Consider the following 24,624-nt stretch of genomic DNA (forward strand, 5'->3'; position numbering starts at 1 on the left):
CGTGGTAGTTAGTATTGCTACAAATAGTCCAGATCCTGGTGTAGTACTTCACTTTTTTTGTTGCAGAAGTGGGACATGCAGACAGTGCTAACCAGGGCTTACGAGTTGTAAGCTAAATATAAAGTGACTTGATCGTGGCAAGCACATAAGAGGGTTCAGTAAATGTTTATAATTGATTAAATGATTAACAAGAATTGCAAATCACATTACACTAATCATTCTTATATTGCTTTCCTGCACTCTCCTCCCTCATTCTCTTCCCCTGAGTGTTTTTCCTTGAATACAGTAAACGCACAGTCACATTTCTGAAACACTTCCTAGGCAGTCACTGTGGAGGTGAATAATACCTGCACACTGGGATTTAGCTTCAGTGGAGCTATCGATGTGACCAACCACTGCACAGGAGGGAAAATCCCTAGAGGAGCCTGAAAAAATGGAGAGAGATTGCTAGTGTGAAAATCTGACGAGTGTTTAATCTAGTGGGGTGCTGTCTTACACCATACTTCTTAACAGGCACACAGACACCTTGGATATCTAGGGAGGAATATGATCAGGTTTTAGATTCATTATTAAAATACTTTGGAGTGGTGGAAAAAAATTTTTTTGGATGGCTTGTTTGTTCGTTTCTTTGGGTTTTGTTGTTGTTCGTGTGACCAGGATCCCTCTGTTCCTCCACCACCACTGACATTTTTGGTTCTGTTGGGAAGTAATCTTAAGATGTTGCTCAAGAGAAACTGTTACATTTAAAGGCCCGTTCTGTGCTCTCTTAAAGGCAAGCAAGCAGGAGCTTTATATAGAGGTCGGGGAGAAAGTGCAGGTCTTGGGTGAGCAGTTGTTTCTGTTTCAAGGTATAGAACAGAAGGTTTCATTGCTGTAGATTTATAACCCAATTAAAATTTTCAAGTGGTTCAGAAAGTGATCTATTTTGAAGAGTATTTGGATTCTTTTTTCCCTGAAAAATGTCATGCCAATCTGTAATATGTTTGTGGATTTTTGAAAATCTGATTTTAATGGCAAAAAGTTTGGAATTGGGGGGGGGGGGGAGGAGGAGGGGGCTTCCAAAAAGATAAAGGCAAAATCTTTTGGATTAATCTTGTTAAGGTTTGTAAGATCAAGTTACTTTGTTATACGTTATTGATGAAATGTTCAAGGCTATTTCAAGGATTTCAGTCCCTAGTTTCTACTAAAATTAAAAGCAGCCAGGCATTCAGATCCCCTAGCCAGCTTTAGGAATCTCAATCTGTAACTTCAGTGTTAGTTTGATGTAGCTAATTTGGGTTAAACACATTTCTAAGAGCAGTTATACTATAATTTTATCTCATGGCAGTATTGCCTTATGGTCATAATTTTATGCTTGTGTGTAGCAGTTCTTTGTATCCCAATGGACCAGAAAGCTCTGCAAACAAATGTAGGTTATCTTAAAGTCTTCAGGCAAGCAAAACTTCCTTTGGAGGCTCTGGGAGTTTTGTTCACGCATGGTCTCTAGAATCAGACCATGACCGCTCTTGCGTGTACAAACAGGTGGTATCACTTTGGGGGCAGAACAGTAGCCACTTAACAGCCCACACAAGTCCTACACAGTAGTTTGACAGAGAAAATGATGAAGGTTATCAACTGAAATTGCACACAGAGGTTATGTGGCAGAATGTGATCACTCACCATGTGAGTGGAACTTTCTGTCAAAGCAGACTTTCAGCTCAAAACTGGGTTCTGGCTTTCCTGGAAAATTCTGCAGAATAGGCAGTATTATCATGATTAATATAATGGGTTACTTGCCGAATATGAAAAGGCTGAAAACCCAGACTTCTCATTCAGGAACGAATGAATAACTTTAGCATGTCTTCTCCTGATGCTTTGACATTCTGTAATTAATATTTTCTTTCGGTCTCATTTGATATTAAGCTGATTTAATGTCTCATAGAAACTGTTTTGAAAGGGTTCATTTTTTTTTCCTCTCTGGACCCAGCTCCCTGGGTGGGTACATCTCATATCACTTGGACAGTTCTGAGTTGTTGCTTTAGATAATGAAAAGCAAGTCGTAGCATTTTTCTTCTCAGCAGAGTTCTTCCTTTATTTCATTTCACCTCAGATGGTTTTGCCCTCTGTATGTTTGTATCGCAGCGTGTAGAGCACAGCCTTGTGCTGTACAACCCAGAAATTCAGTGTTCTCTTCCTTGCAGATTAGTCTTGCAAGTAAGATAGAGACCTGTTTCACAGTTTTTTTGTTGTCCTGCAGTTGGAGTCACCATTCATAATTATCCCCGGCCAGGAACTCGTCACTGTTGATCCCAGCTATTTTCCTTCCTGTAGCTTCTTTTGATTGTGGCATTGCAATATTAACAAGTATTGCTCCATGGTTTTCTTTTCCTGCTGAAACACATTTGGACAGCTTTAGCTCTTCGTACTAATGAATCATTTCATCTGACTTCATTCAGATTATCATTTTATTGCGTTACCTTCCTCATTATATCTGCAGTACATCACTGCTACTACAACAGCCATTGTAGTCTGAGGCAGAATAGACTTGCATGATTTTTATTTCCACCCGCACCTTCAACCTAGCATCTAAAGCAAGCTTTATGGGCCCTGATCCAAAACTCACCAACATCAATCCAAAGATGCTACTGAGATCTAGACACTTGAAGGTACAGTTTTAGGTAGAGAACAGGAATCCCTCCCACTGAGCAAGAAAAGATCAAACCAACCAGTGGGGACACTTGGGGATTAATCTTATTCATTATCTTACCCCTTCCCATACTGTTCCTCCTCCTCCTCTTCCTCCCCACCCCCCCCCCCAAAAAAAAAAAAGAAAAGCCTGGATCAGTAAATAGGGTGAATCATATCAAGCTCTAGGTGCTTTGACTCAGGCAGGGATGTCAAGGAATATATCATTTCTCTTGATTCTGCAGCTATGTGCTGGAGGAAATGTAGTGCAAGAGCTATCAGAGCCTGAAGCAGAGATAATGCAGGAACAGGGAAGAGATGATCCAGCAGCAAACAGGCTGCAGGATATTTAGGGATTTTATACTGCAAAAAAGCAACTACCATGCCTTTTAAATTCCAGCGGGATGCTGGAGAGCAGCTAATATTCTGCCTCCTCACTGGAGGCGGGCTGGCCAGTTTCGTGCTTGCTACCAATCTGTCTGCTCTGACTGCAGAGCTCGGAGGAAGATTAGCTTGTCTGTCCTTACTCCACCTAGCAGCAGGCTCTAAAGCACTGGCTGTGTTGCCTTGCAGGGAGAGCCATTTACCTTTGCTCTCGCAGGGATGTTGGTGGCTGTGCTCGCAGGGCAGAGCTGAGCTCCAAGTAAATACCCCACACTGAAGCTAGTGACAGACCCCGAAAATTTTCGATGTGTTTTTTTGTTAATTATTTAATGTACACTTGGGTCTCATCATTTTATCTGACATAACAGTGGAGCATGTTCATGTATATGCAAGTCTTGACATCTGTGGTTTTACAGCTATTTAGGATAGTGTTTACCATATAAGGGAACACAAGCCAAATTTGGCCTGCGGTGCGTGGCTGTGCCTCAGGGCTGGCTCTGCAGGGCCAGATCAGTGCAGAAAGGAGGTAGCCATCCGGCATTGGCATGCTGGAGTGGACAGGAGGCTGCTCCCAGGCCATGTTTTCCCGGCCCTTCCCAGCCCCCTTCCTACTGGCTGAGCCACCATTTCTTATCCCAACAGATGGGAGACTGGTGTTGCAGGGGATGCTGGTGAGCTGTTAGGTGCCTGTAGCTAAGCCATGAGCATGCTGTCTCACCTCTCAGTTTTTGGACTTCACCAGGCACGTGAGTAACTGCAGACCTGTCTTCAGAAAAGTCAGTGCCCAGTTCAGTGGGCGAAAGAGGACTGCGACACAGAAGGCTGCAAACAGAAAAGCGTCACTGTTTACCTTGTGCTAGGGGGTCAGTGGTTAACGTTAATCTGCGCAAGAGAGTAAACGTCTCTAGTGCTGCCTCTATGGGCTTGGGATTCTCAGAGCAAAGAAAGGACAGAGGTCCTGTTCCAGCTCTTGCTTCTGCCCCAGGCCCTGTCGTCCAGGCACTTGGAAGTGCACCAGGACCGAGGGTAGGGCAGCTCACCACCTCAAGACTCAACCATCTCCAGATGGTTTGAGTGAGCTCTGTACCCTTCAAATGGGAGCTAGGTAATGACAGCCAGCAGTGGGAAGGTAGCAGGGTGGCTACAAAAGCTCCCCACACTGGTTGTCTGGGGACCTGGTATAATACGGATGGGGGTATGGAAGGAAATGGTAAAGGAGGTGGTGATTCAGGAACTGGGAGATAGGTTTCTCGGTTATTTACTCCACCTGTTTTTGTGATGCATGCTGTATCAAATGCATTTGAAATGCATTAACCACTTTTCCCCTATTGCATGAAGCAGAGCTTAGCTGCCTGCTCTTCCAGCTTTGCGTAGCTCTCTTTGCTCAGAAAGGAAGGTGTGTGGGAGCTCTACAGCCAGAGACGTTGTTCTTAGGCTCTTAGAAGCCCTATCTCAGATGTGGCAGGTCTTATATAGGAAATCTATCATGAAAATAAATGCCATTTGTAATGTAAAAATGTATAATGTAAATAAGTAACTATAAGTGAATAGCATATGTAAATAAAAAGATTAAAGTCCCACTGCAATTAGCAGGTTATTTATATTCAGGAAATCCTTCTTTCCTTCAAACAGCTAGCACTGACAACAAACCTCTTTCTTCTGCGGTAGTGTTTGTAGACTCAGTTGTATGGAAAACGAGCCAGGCGGAGGAGTCCTCCCTTTGGATAAAGGGCTGGTGCTGCCAGCTGCTGACAGGTAGTTTGCAACAGGACCTGTGGGTTTTTTCCATGCCAGGAGGAGAGATTCTGGGTCAACCCCAGGACAGTGAGGGCTGTGCAGAACTGTTTCTGCCCATATTCGCTCTGGGCTACCCAGGTATTTCTAAGTACAAGACCACCCTGTCTAGTCTAGGAAAACATCTGTTTACAGTATGTTAGTTAACACTTCTGAACATGTTTTAAGCTGGCTATAGCCAACTCTAGTGAGGAGTGGGCCATGAAGAAGTGCTTTGTTTTCAGAGGTGTTAAGGCCTGTATGACATGTTAAAAATAGTTTTTAAAACCATGTTAATGAAGAGGCTTATAAGGTGTTTCCCTCCCTCATCTCGATGATGTCTGACAAATGCAACATATTCAATTGCACTTGACAGCTACAAGTTGCTTCCTACCTGAAGCCTTGAAAACTTTCTTCCATTTGTAAGAGGCTTTTCTCTCGGGTGACCTGTTTGTGTGCAATTCCTGTTCTTCCCATATCAGGATTGACGGCTTCTTCATCGTCCCATACATGCCTGCCAAATTAACAGGATATGAGCTAAGTTAACTTTAACAGTTCATTTTTGAATTATGTTTCTCTGAGGACATAACGGGAGCAGATGAAATATTGCCACTTACAACTACTTTTTAATTAAAACCTGAATGTACTGCGCTATATGGCAGCCACCTAGTCTGACAAAGAATTAAAAGGGGAAGTCATATTTTGCAAGAATTACAGCACTATAAGTAGAGCTGACTGAAAGACAGTATTCCTTCCTCCACAGTTAGAAATTTATTACAATGTTTCATTGGGATTTTGAATTTTTTTTACTGGTTGTTTGAAGTTCTTATGAAACTTTTGAAAATGTTTCTTTCAGTTATACCAAGAGGCCACACAGAATAAGTAAGAGAAAACCCTACTGTATGAACAATCTAATGCACCTCAAAAGGCTCAGCAACACACAGTGATGTGAGATTTACTTGTAGAAGGTCAAATCAATTTTATGATCAGGCAAACATTAGCAAATTACTTTTCTTAGAATCAAAGCAAACGAAATATTTTCCAAGAAACACTTTTCAGGACAAATCAAATGGCACTTATTAGGAAAAAAAAAATCACTCTGTAGGACTTGTTCTATTTAAGGCACTTATTCCCTTCATAATGGTAAGCTGTTGCATCCAAACATCATGCAGGGACAAATTCAGCTATCGTTTAAAAGTCTTCTATTCTGTAGGGCAAATGAGTCATAACTGGGGCCTGTTTGTCTGTAAAATAATGTATAATCTTTGAGAGGTGGTTCTAATCTGCTTGCTTGCCTACCTTTAAAATAGGATGTCACAGGCTTCTGGCCCATAAGAAAAGCATTGTCTGCTCAAGGGGCAATATTTGCTTTAAACCTGCTGGGTGCTCAAAGTTGTCTCCAGATGGTGCACAATGGGGAAAGGGAAAAGGGTGACTGCTGTCTAAAGGCTTGAGAAAGAAGACATCTGCCTTGCTTCAAGGACAGAGAGAGCTGGAATAAGCCTTTGAAGAAAGTATTTTCTTAGTGTCCTAGTGAGAGCCCAAGGAGCACTCCAGGTGGCTTTTCCTGGCTAGGAATTGACCTCCTCTGTGCTGTGTTTGGTGAAAGCTGTAAAGACCTCCGCAGGCTGGTGCCGGAGGCGCTCTGCTCCCCTTGTCAGTCCAGGCTCTGCAAAAAGTGACTCAGATTGAACTGCTTTGCTTCAAGTCTGTGCTGCAGTTTAAGTCTTGATGTCATTCTCATATATCAGCATTTTCCATTAATAGAAGTGCAGTGCCAGATGTACTGTAACTCCACCAGGGCTAAAAGCGGTCCATGGCACATCCCTCCCCTCTGGGAGGTGGCAGAAAAGTCTTGTTCTCTCTGCTTGAGCACTCTGCCTCTCTGCTTCTCAGAAAACCGAGATAAGACTTGAAGTCTTATTTTACCTGCTTCTGTGTTTTAGCTGCAGAGTCAGTTGCAGTGTGTTGCTTTGTGTCATAGTGTGACCCTGTGTGACTGACACAGGCGGACACGACCTGTGCTCCAGAGCTGGGGCTATGAATAAAAATATCTGCTAGAGAGGTCTGAAGAGAAACACAGAGAGCAAGTGAAGGAAAGAAGCCTTCTGCTTGTCACTCCAGCGCCCAAAACTTTGGGGACTTTACTTTTGTTGCACTCTGATATTGGTCACTTCTTAAAAGGATGTCATTTATTTTCATATTTCTGCCTGTTCCCTCCCACCACCACCCTGGACCTTATATAAATAACTCTGAAGTTTGCTGTTCCTGAATGAAACTGGGGTAGGGAAGAAGGGAATGCTTCCTGCCTTTACAGTTTGCATACATGTTGAATTAGTCAACACTAAGCGTATAGTTACTGGAACTGGAATTTTCCATCAGTGTTTACTCATTGTAAAATGTGGCCTCCGTAAATTGAAAGCAGGATGGAAATTCAAATCTCTAATGAGCTCTAATAGCTTTCCCAATTCTATGCGAGTCTCGCATAGCAAGAGAAGAGAGAAAATGCTTTTTTTATATATGTAAATATGAAACCACAAAGGTGACCAGAGGCAAGGAGTGGAAGGCACGTAACCTGAAATGAGTTTTAGGTTGATGACAACTCAATTTGACCACTTAAAATGGGCTGGGGGTGGGAAAGGCTATAATGGAGGACAGGCCCCTGCGTTTTTACAGTTAAAGGGTGATTCAATTACAAAATGGCATTTGGGGGCTAGAAAAATCAAAACTTTCAGGGCTATTTTTCTGGCATGAATGCAAAGCTTAAGCAGACTTGAACGATGTGTATGTCATGTTTTCACCTATAGGACAGGGGAGTTCTGCATTTAATGATTGCAGCAGGCAAAATGGAACTTAAATGTGAAAATTAAGAAATATGGGGGAGAGGCTCATGTTCTAATTCTCCTTCCTCTATATTAAGAGCCTTCAGAAGTGCATAAGCACCACTTAGGTGTAGCGCAGTTAGTCATACAGGCATAAATGAGTCTGTTTCAACCCCTGGAGATAGCCCTCTGGTGTGACGTGCTTTTGCACAGGAGGAAATACAATTATTCATGACTGAAAATAAGCGTTCATTATTCATCAGTCCATTGTTCTAAAGAGTTTAACCCATCCAGTTTGGGGTTAGACACAAATGCCACCTCACCTAGCTATTCAACAGGATTATTTCACCTATTGAATAACAACCAATCAAAGTGAAGAGACTTCAGACAGCTCATAGGCTTCAACCAGTTTGACCAAACCAGGGCAGTGAATATTTTTGAATAATAAACACAGTCCCAGAAACTAGGGCAAACCGCTCGAGAACAGAAGGAAGGCTCTGATGTTTGGACAGTTTCTTCATAACAAAGTGTTTGGCTACTGTAACAAAGCATCAAGCCTAGGAGGTTTTCTCCATAAGCACGTATGATTCAAAAAAACTTTAAAAGGGGTTGATTTCAGCCTCTAGTGGGAAGCTGTTGCCTGGTCTAAATTGGTGCAATTCTCTTGAAGACAATGTTCCTAAGTCACCTTACCCAGGCTGACAATTTGGCCTGGTACCATATACTGTGCCTCTCAGGCATTTCCTCCCAGAGCCTCACCAGGGAACTGGAGGAACAATTTAATGCTGCCAGCAAGGTTCCTGGGCTGAGCTGACTGCAGGCCAGGCCAACCCCACCATGCCACAGCAAGGAGACTTCAGAAAAGCAGTTTGGTCATGCCTGTCTTTTCTTGGTGAAAATGCCACAGCAATTCCTCTGTTACCTGGGAGTTTCCAATACACTAAGTGTCAGGAAAACAATTTACCAGCTGGGCAGAAAAAATTTCAAGGAAGTAGATTCTTAAATAACAAGTAAAAAATAAGTAGTTCTGTAACAGAATATATATATATACATACACACATATAATTTTATACATCAAGGAAGTATTTAACATTTTAAAAAGTATTTAATTTTTATATACCATTTGATCTTGCTACATTATTAAAACTAAATCTGTATCCATATTTCTTAGAACTATTTAGAAGGTTTCCAACTGAAGACATTGTAATATGGTAAGCTGGAGTTCCATGTAGCTTCCCCCCCCCCCACCCCGTTGGTTTCCTTTCCCTATCAAGACTGTCCTCCTCTGGTAAATTTTCCTGGAGGCTTGAGATAAGGAGTGAGAAAAAGAATGGACACACACTCCAGATATTCTTTCTGACAAACTGAATTATTTATAAGGGAAAAATAAAACTGTAGAACTCGTTTGGCTCTAATCTTGGTATTTTTCCAATATTTGTGTATTGGGGAACTGTCCAACTCTGGTTAACAAGAGACAATGCTCTATTTCTAAACTGGTGCAAAGTTGAGCCCTAGTTTTGGACGCTTTTACATTGGCATAAAGGTTATGTTACATCTGTGCATATTTCCAATGACTTACAGAATCAGCGATTAGTATGTGAGTGCTGAATAAACAGTTTCGCAGATAACTTTGTCTTTATTTTATCTTGCACCTCTAACCCTACCACCACCACTGGAAATGGCAAGCAAAAGCAAGTCTCCCACAAGAGTACAGATAAGAGTGTAAGGTTAAGGAATTGCATGAAAACATATGGATCACTTGTTTTATGTGCTATATGTAATGAATATAGATGTCTCTTTTTTTAAAAAAAAAAAAAAAAAAAATTGTTAGTCTTGTGTGGTTTAACGATTGAAGCTTGGAAATGAAACACTTCCCTGGGTTTTGTTGTAAAATCAGCTTACATATGGGAATGAAATTCATGGGAGCAAAGTTGAGGCCAAATGAGGGGGGTATTGCTTCAGAATACTGGCGGGGGCTTGTGGAAGAATTTAGGAGCTCATATAACATGAGTAACCAAATACTTATGAAGCTTTTTCTTCCCTCTCCTTGTTTTTTTTTTTTTTTTTAAAGAAATGATCCACTTTGTTCCTGCCATCTGCAAACTTAAGATTCAGAAAACAGGCTGGGGCAGCATATGGCTCTTGTACTCTCTTCTCTTTCAGTAATATATACATATGGCTGCTATTAGTTGTGAACATGGCAACATATTCTGCATGCATACAAATAGAAGACCTACTTTTAAAATATAGCCGACCAATATGCATTTTTTAATTATTGTTGAAATATCTTGGTTTGCAAACAGAATTCCTCAGTCCAGCAGTGATAAAATAATAAGCAAGTAACTGACGTGCACAGCAGGACTCCCAGCTACCTGCTAAATCTTACAACAAACTAAGCTCGCTCTTCACGGCTCAGCTCCCATTTCCACATGGCTGCCTTGCTGTTTTGTTCTTTTGAAATCTGATAAAGTTCTCCGGCCTGTAAAACGCAGGTTGGACTTGCTGACCGTGTTGATCCCTGCCAGGAGCAGAACCTGTGGCCGCGCGGAGCCGTGAGGGCTCTGCCTGCACCGGCGTGCCCAGCACCCTGCAGTGGCAGGAGCAGGGGCGGCCAAGGGACGTGCTGGAGGGTTTGGTGTTTCGGAAGTGTGCCGGGGGCTGCGGGACCTCTCCGTCTGCGCGGGTGTCAGAGGAGGGCTCGGCGGCAGCAGGCTGCTTGGTGGTAGCAGCAGTGTGACACAGGGGACGGAGGCTTCTAACACCAACTGGCTCTGCCCACTGGTGATGAGCAAGAGATGGGCATGCAGGAGGAGGAGTGTTGCTGCAGCTTTTATGAGTTGTATAACTCTTTAATCACAGTTTTTATATGTATGGCCAGGGTCCTTGGCTCTCAGCAGAGGAGTCATCTGTCTAAGCAAAAGACTTTTCAAAAGCCTTTCAGGGAATTACAAGCTGGCTTCCCATGGAAAACGCATAGTGTGTAGGTGCATAGCTTCTTGTGGGGGAAACTGTACACTGTATATAGATGATGCATAGATTCTTATTTAAAAAATAAAAGCTTTGAATAGGAAGTGCCCCTTCGTCCTAAAATAGTTCCTTCCCAGCCTATAGCATCAGAATGAGATCTGTTTTCTCTGTCTAGGTTGTTATGTAGGCCTGATTGTGGCTGTATCAAAGTGCTTCTCTAGTACTGATAAATCCCAAGAGAAATGAAGGCATTGGAGTTGCAGGCCAATTTTTCAAAGACGTTTTTGCATAACCCATATTAAAGGCATAAAGGCGTAGCTACAAATATTAACCATTTGACTCATAACTCCAAGCATAGTCATTTGCAGCTTAGAAAATGGCCTGATTTATCCGAGGTGGCCTGAGTTCTTGTAGCTGAGCTAAGTTAAATAATGCAGTACTCTTTAAAATTGCATGAGTATATAATTTCATTTGCCTTATTCGTTCATAATTCCTATTGCCTGGTAGTTTATTGCAGTCAGTGATTATCACATTTGATTGATCTCTCTCTGATATGAGTGAGACTGGCAGGTTGTTGTGACTCCTCCTTCCCTCTGAGTTTAGGAATTAGTGTTTGGCGTGGCCGTTTATCTTAAGGTAAGTCTAGCACAGAAAAGTGAGTGAGGAACGGTTAGCTTCTAATAAAATAATTTGATCTACAGGGCTGCCATCCTCAGAAAGCAAAAATAAATAAATAAATTTCCTACAGTGTTTCTGTAGCGCAGTGTGGTCGTTTCTGCTCTCAGTCACAAGAGTGGCTCCATGAACTAAGCTAATGACTAACCAAAAGCAGACAGATGCTGAAGGAGAGGTGCAAGGCAAATGAAAGTACTAGGAGAGCCTCCATTGCTGCTATCAACTGCAAAACAGAGCAGCAAGACCAGCTGCTCCTTCAGAAGAGGTGGAGATAGTCCAAGAGCATACGGGACTGGTGAAAAGCCTTGATGCTTCAGTGCTCCGTGTTGCTCTGCCAGCATCTTGGGATGCAGCCTTGAACAAGCCACTGCAGCTGTATACTCCGTCCCTTTCCCAGAATTAGCTATGCTTGCTGCTGCTGGTGTTGCTGCCCTCATAGCTCTGCTTGCAAAAGAGATCGCCTGAATGTCCCTTGACACACAGAAGGAAAAAATCAGCTGGATTAACTCAATCCACCCATTTAAATAGATTAAACGTACCAGATGATTTTTTTGTGTGGATTGACTTAGGAAGTGATCATAAAAGCCACTCTGCTGGCAGCCTCAGGAGGATGAGAACAGGTGGCCAAGGATGACAGGCCAGTATCTCTGACCAGGATAGCTGTGTGCACAGTCAGCTCTCTCTAGGTCCTTTAGGAGTCTCGGAACTAATTTCTGAGAGCAAGTACTTCTGCTGATCTGAAACACCATTGTGAAGTGCAGGGTGAGAAAGCGTCTTTCAGATAATGAGGCCTAAGATAACATGGGCATTAACTTTATTAATTTGTATCACTTATCTCTCTACTTGTGTGAGGAAGGTATTATCATCTCTATTTAGCAGATAAGGGACAGGGAGAAGCTCATAAAGTACCAAAGAATTCCAGATGGCTCATATCTTAGTGGAGATGAAAGCATAAGAAATGAAATCCTGGCCCTATGAAAGTCAGCAGGACTTCTACAACTAACTTCAGCGTAGCAGATATGAATTAACAGAGGGAGGCTGTACTGTGCAGCCAGAGGCATTGCTCACACTGAATGTCATCTCTCCTGCAGAAATCTGAGACGTTGCAGAGGAATAGTACAAAACAAGGAAAGAGAAAGTAGACAGAAGCAACCATGATGAGCAATGGTCAGTAGCACAGTAAACTGTGAGGAGAGGGGAGAGAAAGGGAGCTGAGGAAAATGCAGCCGGGTAGTGGGAAAACAACTCTGAGTGGTCCCTGGAATAAGGGTAGAAAGGAGGAGTTGTATGTCCCCAGAATGTTGTGCCAGCTGAAGAAAGCCTTGGTTCAAATAATCTACAGCAAGAGTAGGCTGGGATTGGATGTGAAACAGCAGTTTCTCCATTCTCCAGCAGTTTAAGTCAAGGACTCTAGATCAGTGCAGGCTGGCAGGGCAGGTGCACTGGAGAGCCTTGTGGGCCTTGCTCTTCTTGCAAAGCCAAAGGCAGCCAACCTTTGGGCATGATGTGGTAAATACTGATATCGCATAGCCCTGTCTGTTGTGCTTCGTCTGTAATTAGCTGAAGCCCAAGGTACTATGGCAATTGTGGCTAAGGCAATTTAATCAGACTAGAGCTTTGGTGGTGTGAACTCCTCTCAGGTCAGCTTAGGTTCTCAGTCTGTTGGGTCCAGTCCGTCTCCACTTTTTTTTCTTCCTTCCCGTGTACCACCCTCACCGCAGTCAATATTGACAGTCACAAAGCAAATGCCAACATTTCTAGGCAACGTGCCCAAAGAGCAACATGGCACAGCAATTTCTCAAGCAGCTGGATCCCAGAGCGCTTGGACATGACGCGAAGAACTTGCACAGTATCTGATGGTATAAGCTGAGATCCTGGAGGTGAGCGATTAAGACTTCTCTCCCCCTTTTTCCTCCTGGTCACAGAACACTTGACCATCTGATCTAAATGCACCTAAAGTTAAGAAGCCAGAAAAAAAACAAAACTCCTTATGGACAAGATTAAGCTATAATAAAGCCTATGTTACAATTTGAGGGGTGAGGGGTTGACTTACATTTATCTGAATGTTAAGATGTCTTTGCACCTAGTAACATTATACTCATTCATCCTGCTACCACAAAATAAAGTTGCTAGTATACCTGAAAATTGAGATCTATAGGCCTGCAGCTAGGATAACAAATATATGATGTTAATCATCACAAGCCTTTTAATTCTGTGTGCCTTATGTCATTGTGGAAGGCATTTAAGATGCATTTCAAAAGCTATGTTTGTATCAAACAAATGTCTTTTTATTTACATTAGCAAAGTTACAGTAGTAAAAATTTCACAAAAGCAGCCATGAATGTTCCTTTCTTTGGAAACCAAACCTTGCATACACACAAATTGTGCAAAAGAAATTTTTACAAAGAGAAAGTTTTTCACCGTCAGTCAGCTGACAGCAAGTGTTCACATTTAACCAACCCATGCCACAGTATTATTGCAAATTTTGCAGAACAAATACCAGCACTCACTCAAAACCATTAACAAGGAAATCCAAGAAAATTGTTGTGATGTTTTCTTTTTCTTTTTCTTTTTTTCTTTTCTTTTTTTTTTTTTGCTGACACAGTGCTTTGATCTGCCATGCAACTGGGTCAGTGTGTGGGAAATACATTTTAATATCCACAGCTGTGATGTGAATATTGTGCAAGGGATCCTAAATATAAAACATCGCAGATCACTGAGTAGAGGACTCTCCAAGGGGGTGGGGGATGAACCAAAAACTTGACTTGCGAGAGAATGTATTTCACTAGCACAGTGACCAAAGTAATCCAAAGCTGAAAAAAACAGATGTCACTGGGCCAGATCCTCATTGAGTTAAAACAGCACAGGCCTGCTGCAATCACCTGCTTGCATGGAGCTCTGCTACCTAAGAAGAGCTCTGGTGTCGGCTTCTAGAGAGGGAGCGTGCTGGTACCCGGCCTGGTGAACTACTAGGCTTTGTCCGCACACACACACAAGTAGCTGGATGCCTCTGAAGAGAAAAGCCATGGGAGATAACCTGTCCCATGGGCTCACCAATAGCTAGAGTGGTGTTAGGGCCAGAATAAGTGGGAATGGGCTAGTGTTTCCTACTGTGTCTCTGGACAGGTGTCTGTGTAGTAGAGAAGGTTCATGGTGTGTACTTTGATTTCTAAAAGTCCTTCCTGTACAGAGCCTGGGAGCACAGAGAAATCTTTCAGTTCTGGGCAGCAATACCAAGGATCTCCTCCTTGCATCCAGCTGACCAAGCAGCTGATGAGCAACGGGGTGCTCTAGAAGACCTTGGCTCAGTGTGAGTGGACAGAGAGCCTGCCCTGGGGAGACCTCAAGGGTAGCCTAGCCAAAGAGAAACCATAGAAGGAAGGACAAAGAAGACAGAGACAGATAAGCAGGGGTAAGAAGGAGGAAGTTTGGGGAAGTGGGAAGAGAGCGTCACTGTTCAGCCATGCCTTAGTTGGGATATATTGCAGAGGAGGGGGTTGGACTCTTCTCCAGGAACTTCACTGCCCTGCTGGCAGTGAGGTTACAGCCCTCCCATGCATGGGTTACACCCCTCTCAAACACCAGGCTGAGGAGGTGCCCCAGCATGTGCCCTATGAGACGCTCTGAACTGGGGCTGAAATTCCTGTCCCTCCCAAGAGGGATCAAATTAGAGCTGTGAAGACGGAGATTCCTGGACAGCAGCATTAATTCAGCTAGGATGTAGGCCAGTCCACCCATTAGCCCTTCATCTTGCATCTAGAAAGACCTGGGGAGATTCCCAAGCAGAGGTGCTTGAAGAAATTCACCTCAGGAGGCCACTTGCCTCACATGATGCCTAAGGTGAGGTCTGCAGGTTGTTCTCAGTCTGGTATGCCGGCAAAAATGACAGCAGTGAGGCTCAGAGAAAAAGTCACAACCTGTCAGTTAAACCTCTGACCTGGCTGTTTGTTAATCAATCCCACAGCAGGCAAGGAACCAAGAGGAAGCTCAATTTTTTTTTTTCATCCAGAAGGCGTTAAAAATCAGACATGTTATTTCTTCCCAGGTCACTGTCCGAGTCTCTGCTCCCCCTTGTTCATTCCTGTGTTCTCTCCCCATGATGAGTCAAGCCCTCTGTGCTTTGGTGGGACCCTCTCCTGCTCGTTTCTTGGCCTACCTCACCTTTCTCCAGAGACTGAGGTCTACTGGGGCCTTCCACAGCCCCCAGAGCAGGATCTTTTCCCTGGAAAAAGCAAAATGTTTGTTTTGCGCAACAAAAAGCAAGGCAGTTAGTGTGCTTATAGCACATTTCCTAAAGCATTCATGCCTTCCTAGTTTGCTGGTGAACTCTAATGCTCTCAGTCCTGTGCATTTTGATTTCTACTGTAGGCACGATCCACAAGCTTGCCCTAAAAATTACCTTTCAGGGATACGTGGCTTTCTATGAAGTTTTTCATCATCTTCTGATACTCGTCGTCAGTCATGTGGAGCTGTGCTGTCTCGATGCTTGGAGAGCACTCTTCCTTTGTAGTCTTCCATTCCTTCTGAGGAGGCCAGTGCGCAGCAGACACTTTAAAACCGGCTTTATCCAGGTTCCTTGCAAACATCCTGCCAATGGAGCTGTTGGACACGAGGATTACAATCGCCCTCCCTTTTACATCAATGTTCCTCTCCATAATTCCAAAGAAGAAGAAGATAGTGAAGCAGGTCAGAAATGCAATGGAAATGCATACGAAGGCGTAAAGGAGGCAAGAGAGGGTCATTGCGAGTAGTAAGTCTATGGCCAGCAGGAAGACCTGTCGGAAGAAGAACACCATCGTTTGAAGAGTGACCCTCCTCCTCGCTCACAAGCGAGCTGAGAAATCTGCGAGGAGTCACAGCGTGCAACCGCACTATTATAAAGCCAGGCAGCGTTGTGAAACATGCAGAGGCAAGTCAGAATCCCACAGGGAGGATGAATCATTATCTGGGATATAACAACAACGGAGGTTTCCAAACCACATACATTTTGGGAGAGTGCTGCTCAAGGTGTTTGTCTTGGCTTTGCTGTGCATTTGATACTCCACTGGGCTGAAATTTAAGAATTTATTTTGTAAGAGCATTTACTCATGTCTTTTTTTAGGGCCAGTTATAAACACAGGTTATTTTAAAATTTTTAGGGGATTTCTTAAAATAATGTGCGCTAGGCATTGAGAAATCCACATGCATTGCTACAGAGTAGAAATAATCCCCATATCTGCTTGGCATGCAATATTCTTAAATTTACCACTCTTGATAGCATTGCAAAGCAGGCAATTTCAGCGAATGGGGTAAAGAGCCCAAGAGAACACAGACCTTGAAATTCTGCGCCATGCCACCAGCTTTTGTTTTGCTGTAAAATATACTGTGCGGGGAACATTGTGCTTCCTATTTGCAGGGACTTTGTCAGCCTGAACATTTTGGAAACAGGGCATTCATGTCGGAGACGAGAGAAATAAGCTGAGCAGGAACTTTTCCTATTGAGGACAGAGCTCTTGAGGAGCTTACTGCTCTTTCTCGTGCCGGCGGCGTGGCAGGCAGACCCGCGCCGCAGAGAGGGCTGTGTTTATAACCGCCTGGAGGAATACCCTTTCCGCACAGGACCTAGCGGGGCTCCGCACTGCAGCTGTAGCCTCTGCAGAACTGGAAAGAGCCTGGCAGCCTTAAGAGCAAGACTGGAAAAAGTAAATCCTCCAGCTTCAAGGTCCAGCTAACCTCTAACAGTGGGTCGGAAGGCAGCTTCCTATATATGCTGGTGGTTTCCTAACTGCCAGCTCGTTCTCTGCTCTCTGAAGCAGCCAGTGCTGGAGATGAGATCCTTGCCTCCTCTTACTGTGTGATGTGAGGTGGAGAAGGTTGTTGCTGATCACCATTAAAGCCCCAGTGTCAGAGAAACTGCTTTTTAAATAGGAGATCTCTCTCTTTTTTTTTTTTTTTTTTTTTTGTTAATTGTGGCTAGATGTAGAAGGTATCTCCCAGAAGGCTGATCTTTCCCTTCCCCAAAGGAAAGCAGGCAGCCGTACGCAACGCAGCGTCCTACACAGCAGGTTTCTCCACGGGGCAGGACCCGGCACGCAAAGGGCCTGTCTCGGGAGCGGGACGGCAGGCGTACGAGGAGCCCTGCAGCGGGCAGCCGCGCCGGGGCAGCGCAGGGCGTTGCTGCGGTCCGGCTGACGAAGGCGGCACGCTGGTGCCCTGCTCGGCTTGCGACACGGCCTCTTCTGCGCTGAGGCACGTTGCGCTGCAGGCGGGCGACGTCTTTATGTCCCGTTCCACCTGGAAAGGCTTGGGAGGTGTGGGGCACGCTGTCAACACAAGCCACACTGGTTTTTCTGGTGCTTCTTGTTTGTCCCCTGTGTTAACCGGCAAGTCTCTGTCTCCCAGGCTGGCAGCGCAGCTGATACGTGTCCCAGCGACCCACCTCGGGGTGCTTCTGGGCTGGGTTTGCTGGCTGCACGAGAGCACACGTATAAACGTACAGAGCTTTTCTAAAGTGGACAAGGGGATGCAAAGATCCAGTTTGCCTTTAATTAGGCATGTGTTTCATAAGCAGTGAAAGACAGCAGGGCTGTGGGTGTGCATGGAGGGGTCATCTTGCTCACTGAGCGCTGCTCAAATTTTCATACCTTTCATGTCAGAAGTCCAGACCTGCAAACTCTGAATGACAGAAGAGCACTAGATGCACAGTTTATTTTGCAGAAAGTGGGTACCATCACTATTTCTGGCAGAGGAGCTGTGCATGTAAATGCCCATGCTCTGTGTTGAGCTTGTAGGAGGAGGCACTCTCCGAGCCGAGAAGTGTGCAAGGTGCCTCCTTGTAGGTGAAGAAAGCAGAAACTTTTGGCATAGGTGCGCACTGCCATGGTTGGGCCAGGCAGGCTGCCTGCAGCACTGGAGGGTGAGTGCCCGCTCTCGCAGCAGGACTAGCAGGAGCGGGCAGCTGCACCGACACTGTCGTGTGGGGCCGGGGCCTGGCTGCGGTGCAGCGCACCGGCTTGGAGTGTAAGCAGGGCAAGTTCCTGTCTGCACTTCTGCATGCTGATACCCACCAGCTCCTCGAGTCGGCAGCCTGAGCCTTGCATACCCAGGCAGTCTCAGCTATAACGAGCTTATAGTCACCTTTGCGGCCAGAAAAAAAAAGAAAGAAAGAAAGAAAAGAAAAAAAACTGCTTCTGCAAGCATCTGCAAGAAATGAATTTGCACCTCGACCGTGCTAGCTTTAATGAATGAATATTAAAAGCCTCCATGCTCTTTAATGTTGGAGCTGCAAAGTCAGCCTAAAAGGCAGGAAGGGGAGCTCTGTGCCACAGGAGAAACAAACTTTAATCTTCCTTATCTGGGCATCAGACATTTCACATTCATCTGCCAGTGATGCAGGTTTGAGGATTTCCCCGCTGCATATCAAAACAGATTAATTTTGGGAACCAAAGTTACATGTTTGGCTATAGGAAGAATTTATTCTCTAAAAGCAGAACCGTCACAGAACGCTCCCGATTATCTTCAGAGCTAGTCAAAAAGGGTCTGCCTTTTAAATGCGTCTTGACTGAAGCTATTTTTATAAAAACACATGTAAAGTATTTGTTATTTTGTTAAACAAACAAACAAACAAACAATTTTTCCCCCTCCAGCAAATATTGTAATTATTTTTGGCGGCTTTTTACAGGGCAAAAAAACGGCCTGCCTGACTCCCTGCCTGACTCTGAGCCTGGAGCCCCCAGGCCGGAGCCCCCAGCCCTGTTCCCCCCCCCCCCGCGGCGGACGTGCCGACACCAACCAGCTCATTCCGGCGCGTTCATCTCCGCCGGGGCGCTGCCCCGCTCCGCGCAGCGCCGCCCGCGGCGGCGGCGCGACGGCGCCACCTGCCGGCCGGCCGCGGCGCCGCAGCTTTGAGCGCGGAGCGGGGAGCGGGGAGCGGCGGTGGGTGGGGGCCGGGCGAGCGGCGCCGCCGGGGTTCAGGGCCTGAAGCTGGCGGAAACGTTGGGAAGGTTGGAAATCCCGTTGCCGTTTGGCTGTCCGCGGGGAGCGCCGCTGCCGGCTCGCCCCTGCCTCCTCCTGCAAGTTGCTCCACCTGTGTTGTTACTACTTGAAGCCTTCTGTACTGATGGGAGAGCGCGGCTGGTTTTGGAAGGGTGTTTTGCCGGTGAAGGGAGTTCACAGCAATGCTAGAGCAGGGCTACATCATGGGATTCATGACAATTGCAGCCTCATAGGGATATCCTCTGTCTCTGCCAAACAGCGTAAGCAGGCAGCGGCAGGCTGCGCAGCCTGTGTTGCCTCCACGACCCCCCCGTAGGCTAGCTCAGGGCGAAGAGGGCTGAAAAGCGGCAAAGCGCCGGCTCGTTTGGAGGGTTACTCGAAGCCAAGAGCTACTCGTCGGGAGCCAGCGGTGGCTCCAGCAGAGCAGCAGCTCACTGGCTCCCTTCCGCCTCCCAGCCGACATCAGCAGCTCTTGAGCTTGGGGAAAGCTCTGTTTCCATCCTTATTCCGTGTTAACACTTCACAGCTTTCCCAGAAATTCAGTTCCCCGTTTTTAAAAGAAGCAAACCAACCTGCCGCCCTGAACCACTGCAAAAATCATGTTTCTAGAACTGATTTTTCTGTTCAATGGTTCTTCTCAGTCAATGAATAAACATGAAAATGAAAGGTGCCAGTGTGGGTCAAGAAAATACTTCAGCATCGGGGATTATTTTCCGCTGCTGTAGTGCCTGGTAACAGTAAAGGCCTCAGGCCTGCCCTGTGGTTTTGTCTTACCATATTCATAAGCATAAAGACATTTTGCCAGTGGGCGACCCATGGGGCAACTGTGACATGTCCTTTAACTCCATTGCTGGCTGTCACCCAACTTCCTTTTTGCATTGTAATTGCTAAGCTAACTGCTTCAAGGGTTTCCACTGTATCTTTTTCTAAATTTAATTAATGCTTGGGAGGCAACAGCAGTTTATGGAGCAGATTTTTATTTTCAGGCCTGCTCAAGAAGGTACCAAATTATGCTACACTTCTGCACAAGGTTTGCTATTTTTTGTGTTAAGTGAGAGGATTAAATGAATATGGCTGTGCTGTAAGCTAAGCAATGGAGACATTCCCTCAGATGCGTTGTTCCTCTCAGGAAGACATCTGGTTGTTTTCAGCACCCTGATCTGAGATCATCTTCAGGGTGGCAGAGGCCATCTGCTGGGGATCTCGCAATGGGTTTAAGTCCTTCCGGTGGCAGTTTTTTCCGTGAGTTGGAGGAACTAGAGAAAACAAAGTCAGTCAAACTACTTGTGGTTGGGCCTGGTGAGCTCAATAGCAGGGGCTGGGAAGCCAAGGGAGACCCACAGAGCTGTGAGAGCAGGTAAGCCAAAGAGTAATGATTTGGGGTGCCGCTGCCATCGTAGCTCTCCCCCACGCTGAGCCCTTGAGCTTTCTTCCCCTGCCAGCCAAAGGGCTCCTGCAAGCGCCATGGTGGGGACAGCCTTGGCAGGGCTGGGTGGAGAGATGGGCTCTGCTTCAAGGTAGGCATTTCACTTTGCAAAATGTCTCCAGCAGAAAATCAGCATCTGCTCACTCTTGTTGCAGGATGATTGGAAAGGGTTTGTGGCCTGTTGTCATGGGAGAACATGGGTCCATCCACTTTCGCTGCTGGGCCTGCTGCTTCTTTAGGCGTATAAACCATGATCTATTAGAAAGGTTTAAGTAGCCTTGATTTAGGGACTGCCTGGCCACCGAATAAGGGGTCAACTCCATTCTGAAGGTTCAATGTCTTCCTACTGTGACTTGATTTGGCTAATCCTTGAGAGCTCGATTCAGCTGTGTATCATAAGAGAGACTTATCTTAAGCCTCTCTTAAGCAGATCCTAAATGAAGCTAATCTCCTAGGCACTGATTATTTCCTCATCAGTACCACCATCGTGTTTCTGATGCTGCTAACCAAGCAACAAAAAGTGATGTTTTTTCTGAAAACTGTATCCTGAACTCAGTCCTCCAAAAGGCTTAGACGCTTTATGATGACAGCAAGGGACTTTGAGCCCTTTCTTAAAAGGGAGTAATTGACTAATGCATTTTCTTTTAGTTTGGTACTAGAGCAAGAGTAGATGGTAATGAAAAAATTCCTTCACTTCTTATCCGGCAGCTCAGTCTTACATGACTCGTAAAGACAGTCCCAGTTGCTTATTAATGGAGGCACATGAATGTCCTTTGATGTTTGACACCACTTTGCTATTCTGGTCATGATTCTAAAGGAGAAGAAAAGTATTAGCTTGGGTAGGTATTAGCCTCCTAGAGATTCCACTGCAATTCCGTAAAATACTGACTTCTTTATTTATACATCTCTTTAGAGTGCACCAGGATTCTCCGATTCTCTTCTCCTTTTTTCTAAGAAGCAAATTTCCTTTACTTGAGGCTTCTCGTTACTATTAAGTGTTTTTCAGTTGCAGCCTTTTAATTGGGTTGATCAGGAACAAAGAGGAGAAAATGAATGAGGCAATTTAGAATGATGATTTATAATGGTACAGTAGTAAGCTACGCTATATGGACAGTGTATGTTCGTCATGCACGCATGCACATACAGCTATATTAAAAGTCGTTTAAAGACATAAAGCTCTCAGTATTTGAAAAACAGTATGTGAGTACATAATTAAAGACTGTATTATAATGCACACACATCACAGGGTCAAATTTATATTCCACAGACAGCATTAATTTATTAATTTGTTAACTTGTAAGCATTGACCTTTTCAGTTAGAATACTCTTTTATGCAATACATGCATATTATTTCTTTAAAAAAAAAAAACAAAAAAACCCTTAACCCTGAAGTATAATATATAGAAACTTTTGAAACCTTCACAAAGATTATCCTCCAGCTTGGGATCCTCAAACTGTAAACAAACGCCAGTGTTATTTAACTTGACTAATAGATGGCCAGCAATAGAAAGCTTTTATCTTCACTGATTTTGCCAATGGATTTCTCAGCCACTGTGAACTTAACAGTAATATTTTAATGTTAGATATTGTGGGGATCATTATGCACATTGGTGACTTTCTTTATGGAAGTACTTAAATATTTCTCTGAAATGGATCTTAAATCCTTAAAAGGTCAGCTCTTCCTGAAACAGTATAATCCACAGGGACTGCCTCTATCGATTCCCAGTTCTTGCATCCAAACTATATCTCTGGGTTTTCTTATTCTTTCAGCCCTGGACCCTACCCCTAACTTGAACCCCTCACTGAGGTTTACGCTGGCTTCCAAGGATCTCTCCAGACCAAGGACAGAGCTCTTCTGGCAGTTCCCATCTCCTGTGGCAGCCCCTTTCAGCAGCCCCACAACTGTAGCTCTGGGATTTCTCTTTCCCTCAACCCTAACCCCAACTCTAACCCTAACCATAGGCTGACCATGCTCCAGGGGACTCGTTCCAACCTCCACAGCCCCCTTATGGCTTGTAGATCTGCACTTTGCTTTTCTCTCAACTCAAGCTCTAAGCTGATCCATAGGCCAGGGAGCCAGTGTTTCAAAAATTTCCTTGAGGTTGTGGAAGTTCTTCTAAAGCAGATGAGATTTTGCTGTAATTATGATCCCAGTTGTCATAGACTCATGGAATAGTCCGGGTTGGTCATCCAGTTCAGCCTCTTGCTCAGAGTAGGCCCAACTATCAGGAGATAAGCAATGCGATCACTGCAACTGGTGATGTTATGAGTCTCGGAGAGGCTCTTTTAAGAGCTTGTTCATGGATATCGAGTATTCTTTGCATGCAAGTGAAAGGAGCTCTTTCTTTTGACTACGGGAAATAATCCAGCAGGAGATTATTTGGGGAAGTTAAATAATGCTGGAAAGCATGCTTGTCTATAAACCATCAGACTGGTTAGTCAGGACTTTTTCCTTTGGGGGGTCAGTGCAGGTTTTAGATACAGCCCTCCTGAGCTTCATGATGGCTATCATGGGCTTCTTTCCCGTTGAAGAACCTTGATATCAGTCTCAGGGGCTTGAATTGGCATTAGAAACTGAAAACGCTGAAGAACAGAGAGAGCGAGTGTAGATTTATTGAACTTCACTTGACACGAAGATGCTAACAATTCTCTCTAGAAAATAAGAAAACTCAGCAGAGCAGGAATGCTAAGGGCAGAAGAAATTCTTCAGCATTCTTAAGGTGGCTTTATGTAGCTAGCATAGCTGTCTTGTTCGGGAAACTTGATCAGTAGAATAAGCCCTGCCATTTCTGGGTACAAAGTTTTATATGACCCTGTTGTCAGTTGCCTGTGTACGGAGTGGAACAACATGATTATAAGAAAAAAATATGTAAAATTAATTGTATGAATTGTTCACAAATTATTCAATTGGCTATGTTAGCTAGAGGAATAGAAAAATAAATTTAAATCTATGGATAAATAAACTGTAAATAAAAGTACAGATGAATTCATCAAAACAACTATTCTCCAAATATTATTTGAAAGTCTGGAACACTTTCCACCTATTGTCAATTATACTAGTTTACACTGATATGTAGGATCACTAAAATGGGAAATATCCCCGGCTGAAGATCGAATAGACTGTAAGCCTACAAGAGAGACTGGAGGAGGAGTGTCAGTGGATGAAGAGTAATAAAGGTACAGCTGTCCCTAGTACTGTTGGTTTGATCTATATTTTTTTTCACTATCCTCTGCTCAGAGAACTAATCAGAGGTGATAATTGATGGCATTGAGCAGATTTCCATCTGTTCCCACTGAGGGTTTGTATACCCTTCAGTGTGACTGGCAGCTGCATCGAATTGGTCAGGCACAGGGACAGAGGACAACGTGGGACTGGTTGGGGTACTGGGTCATACACCCTCTTGCGAGGATTGGCCCTTATCTACCACCACCTTCAACCATCTCCAAATCACGTATAGCATCAGGCTGGCAGTATCATGGAAGGGCTTGCACAATAATTCACCGGGACGATAACAAAAGGAGTTAAGAAAAGGTAAGAAGAGGCGATCTTGGAGTCACTGTTTGCTTTCTTTTTCTTTAAAAAAGGAGCCCAGTTGTTTCAGATAAGGTCAGAGTGCCACTATTTGAGACAGATTTTCAAGATGCATCTGTGAACTGTAGACTACCCGTTAACTAAAGCTCACTGATCCTTGTAAATTTTAGCACTGCTTATAAGCGGTAGCACTCCTTTCCCTCACTTAGTCTGTCCCACCTACTTAAACTGTAAGCTCCCAATGCATGAGATGCTGCATTTCTCTCCTGTCAAGAGCAATGGAGCTTTAACTACAGCTGGCATCTCCAAGCGTTGTCTCAAAACAAAAAATAAATCCTTTTTCCATCGTAACTGCTATATGAGTTAATATTACCCCACTTCTAAAGCTGAGAAAGTTAGATGAGAAA

At 44.4% G+C, this 24,624-nt stretch overlaps 1 protein-coding gene across 4 annotated transcripts; it reads right to left on the minus strand.

Moving 5' to 3' along the window:
• Positions 1-1,179: 1,179 nt before the first annotated feature.
• Positions 1,180-16,121, minus strand: LOC138066878 (uncharacterized). 4 transcript variants are annotated; one of them, XM_068940279.1, is made up of 5 exons: positions 16,079-16,118; positions 15,685-15,884; positions 5,216-5,335; positions 3,767-3,870; positions 1,180-2,367 (listed from the first exon to the last, which is right to left on the minus strand). In XM_068940279.1, exons 2-4 carry the CDS (start codon positions 15,869-15,871, stop codon positions 3,770-3,772), a joined length of 408 nt encoding a protein of 135 aa, XP_068796380.1. In that variant the 5' UTR covers positions 15,872-15,884; positions 16,079-16,118; the 3' UTR covers positions 1,180-2,367; positions 3,767-3,769. The 4 variants fall into 4 exon arrangements, 3 of the variants coding, with proteins under 3 accessions (XP_068796380.1, XP_068796378.1, XP_068796379.1); XM_068940277.1 differs by having other exon boundaries at positions 15,685-16,121; XM_068940278.1 differs by having other exon boundaries at positions 1,180-2,370; positions 15,685-16,121.
• Positions 16,122-24,624: the final 8,503 nt, after the last annotated feature.

This window comes from Struthio camelus, chromosome 3 (assembly GCF_040807025.1).
Source record: "Struthio camelus isolate bStrCam1 chromosome 3, bStrCam1.hap1, whole genome shotgun sequence".
NCBI classification, from domain to species: Eukaryota; Metazoa; Chordata; class Aves; order Struthioniformes; family Struthionidae; genus Struthio; species Struthio camelus.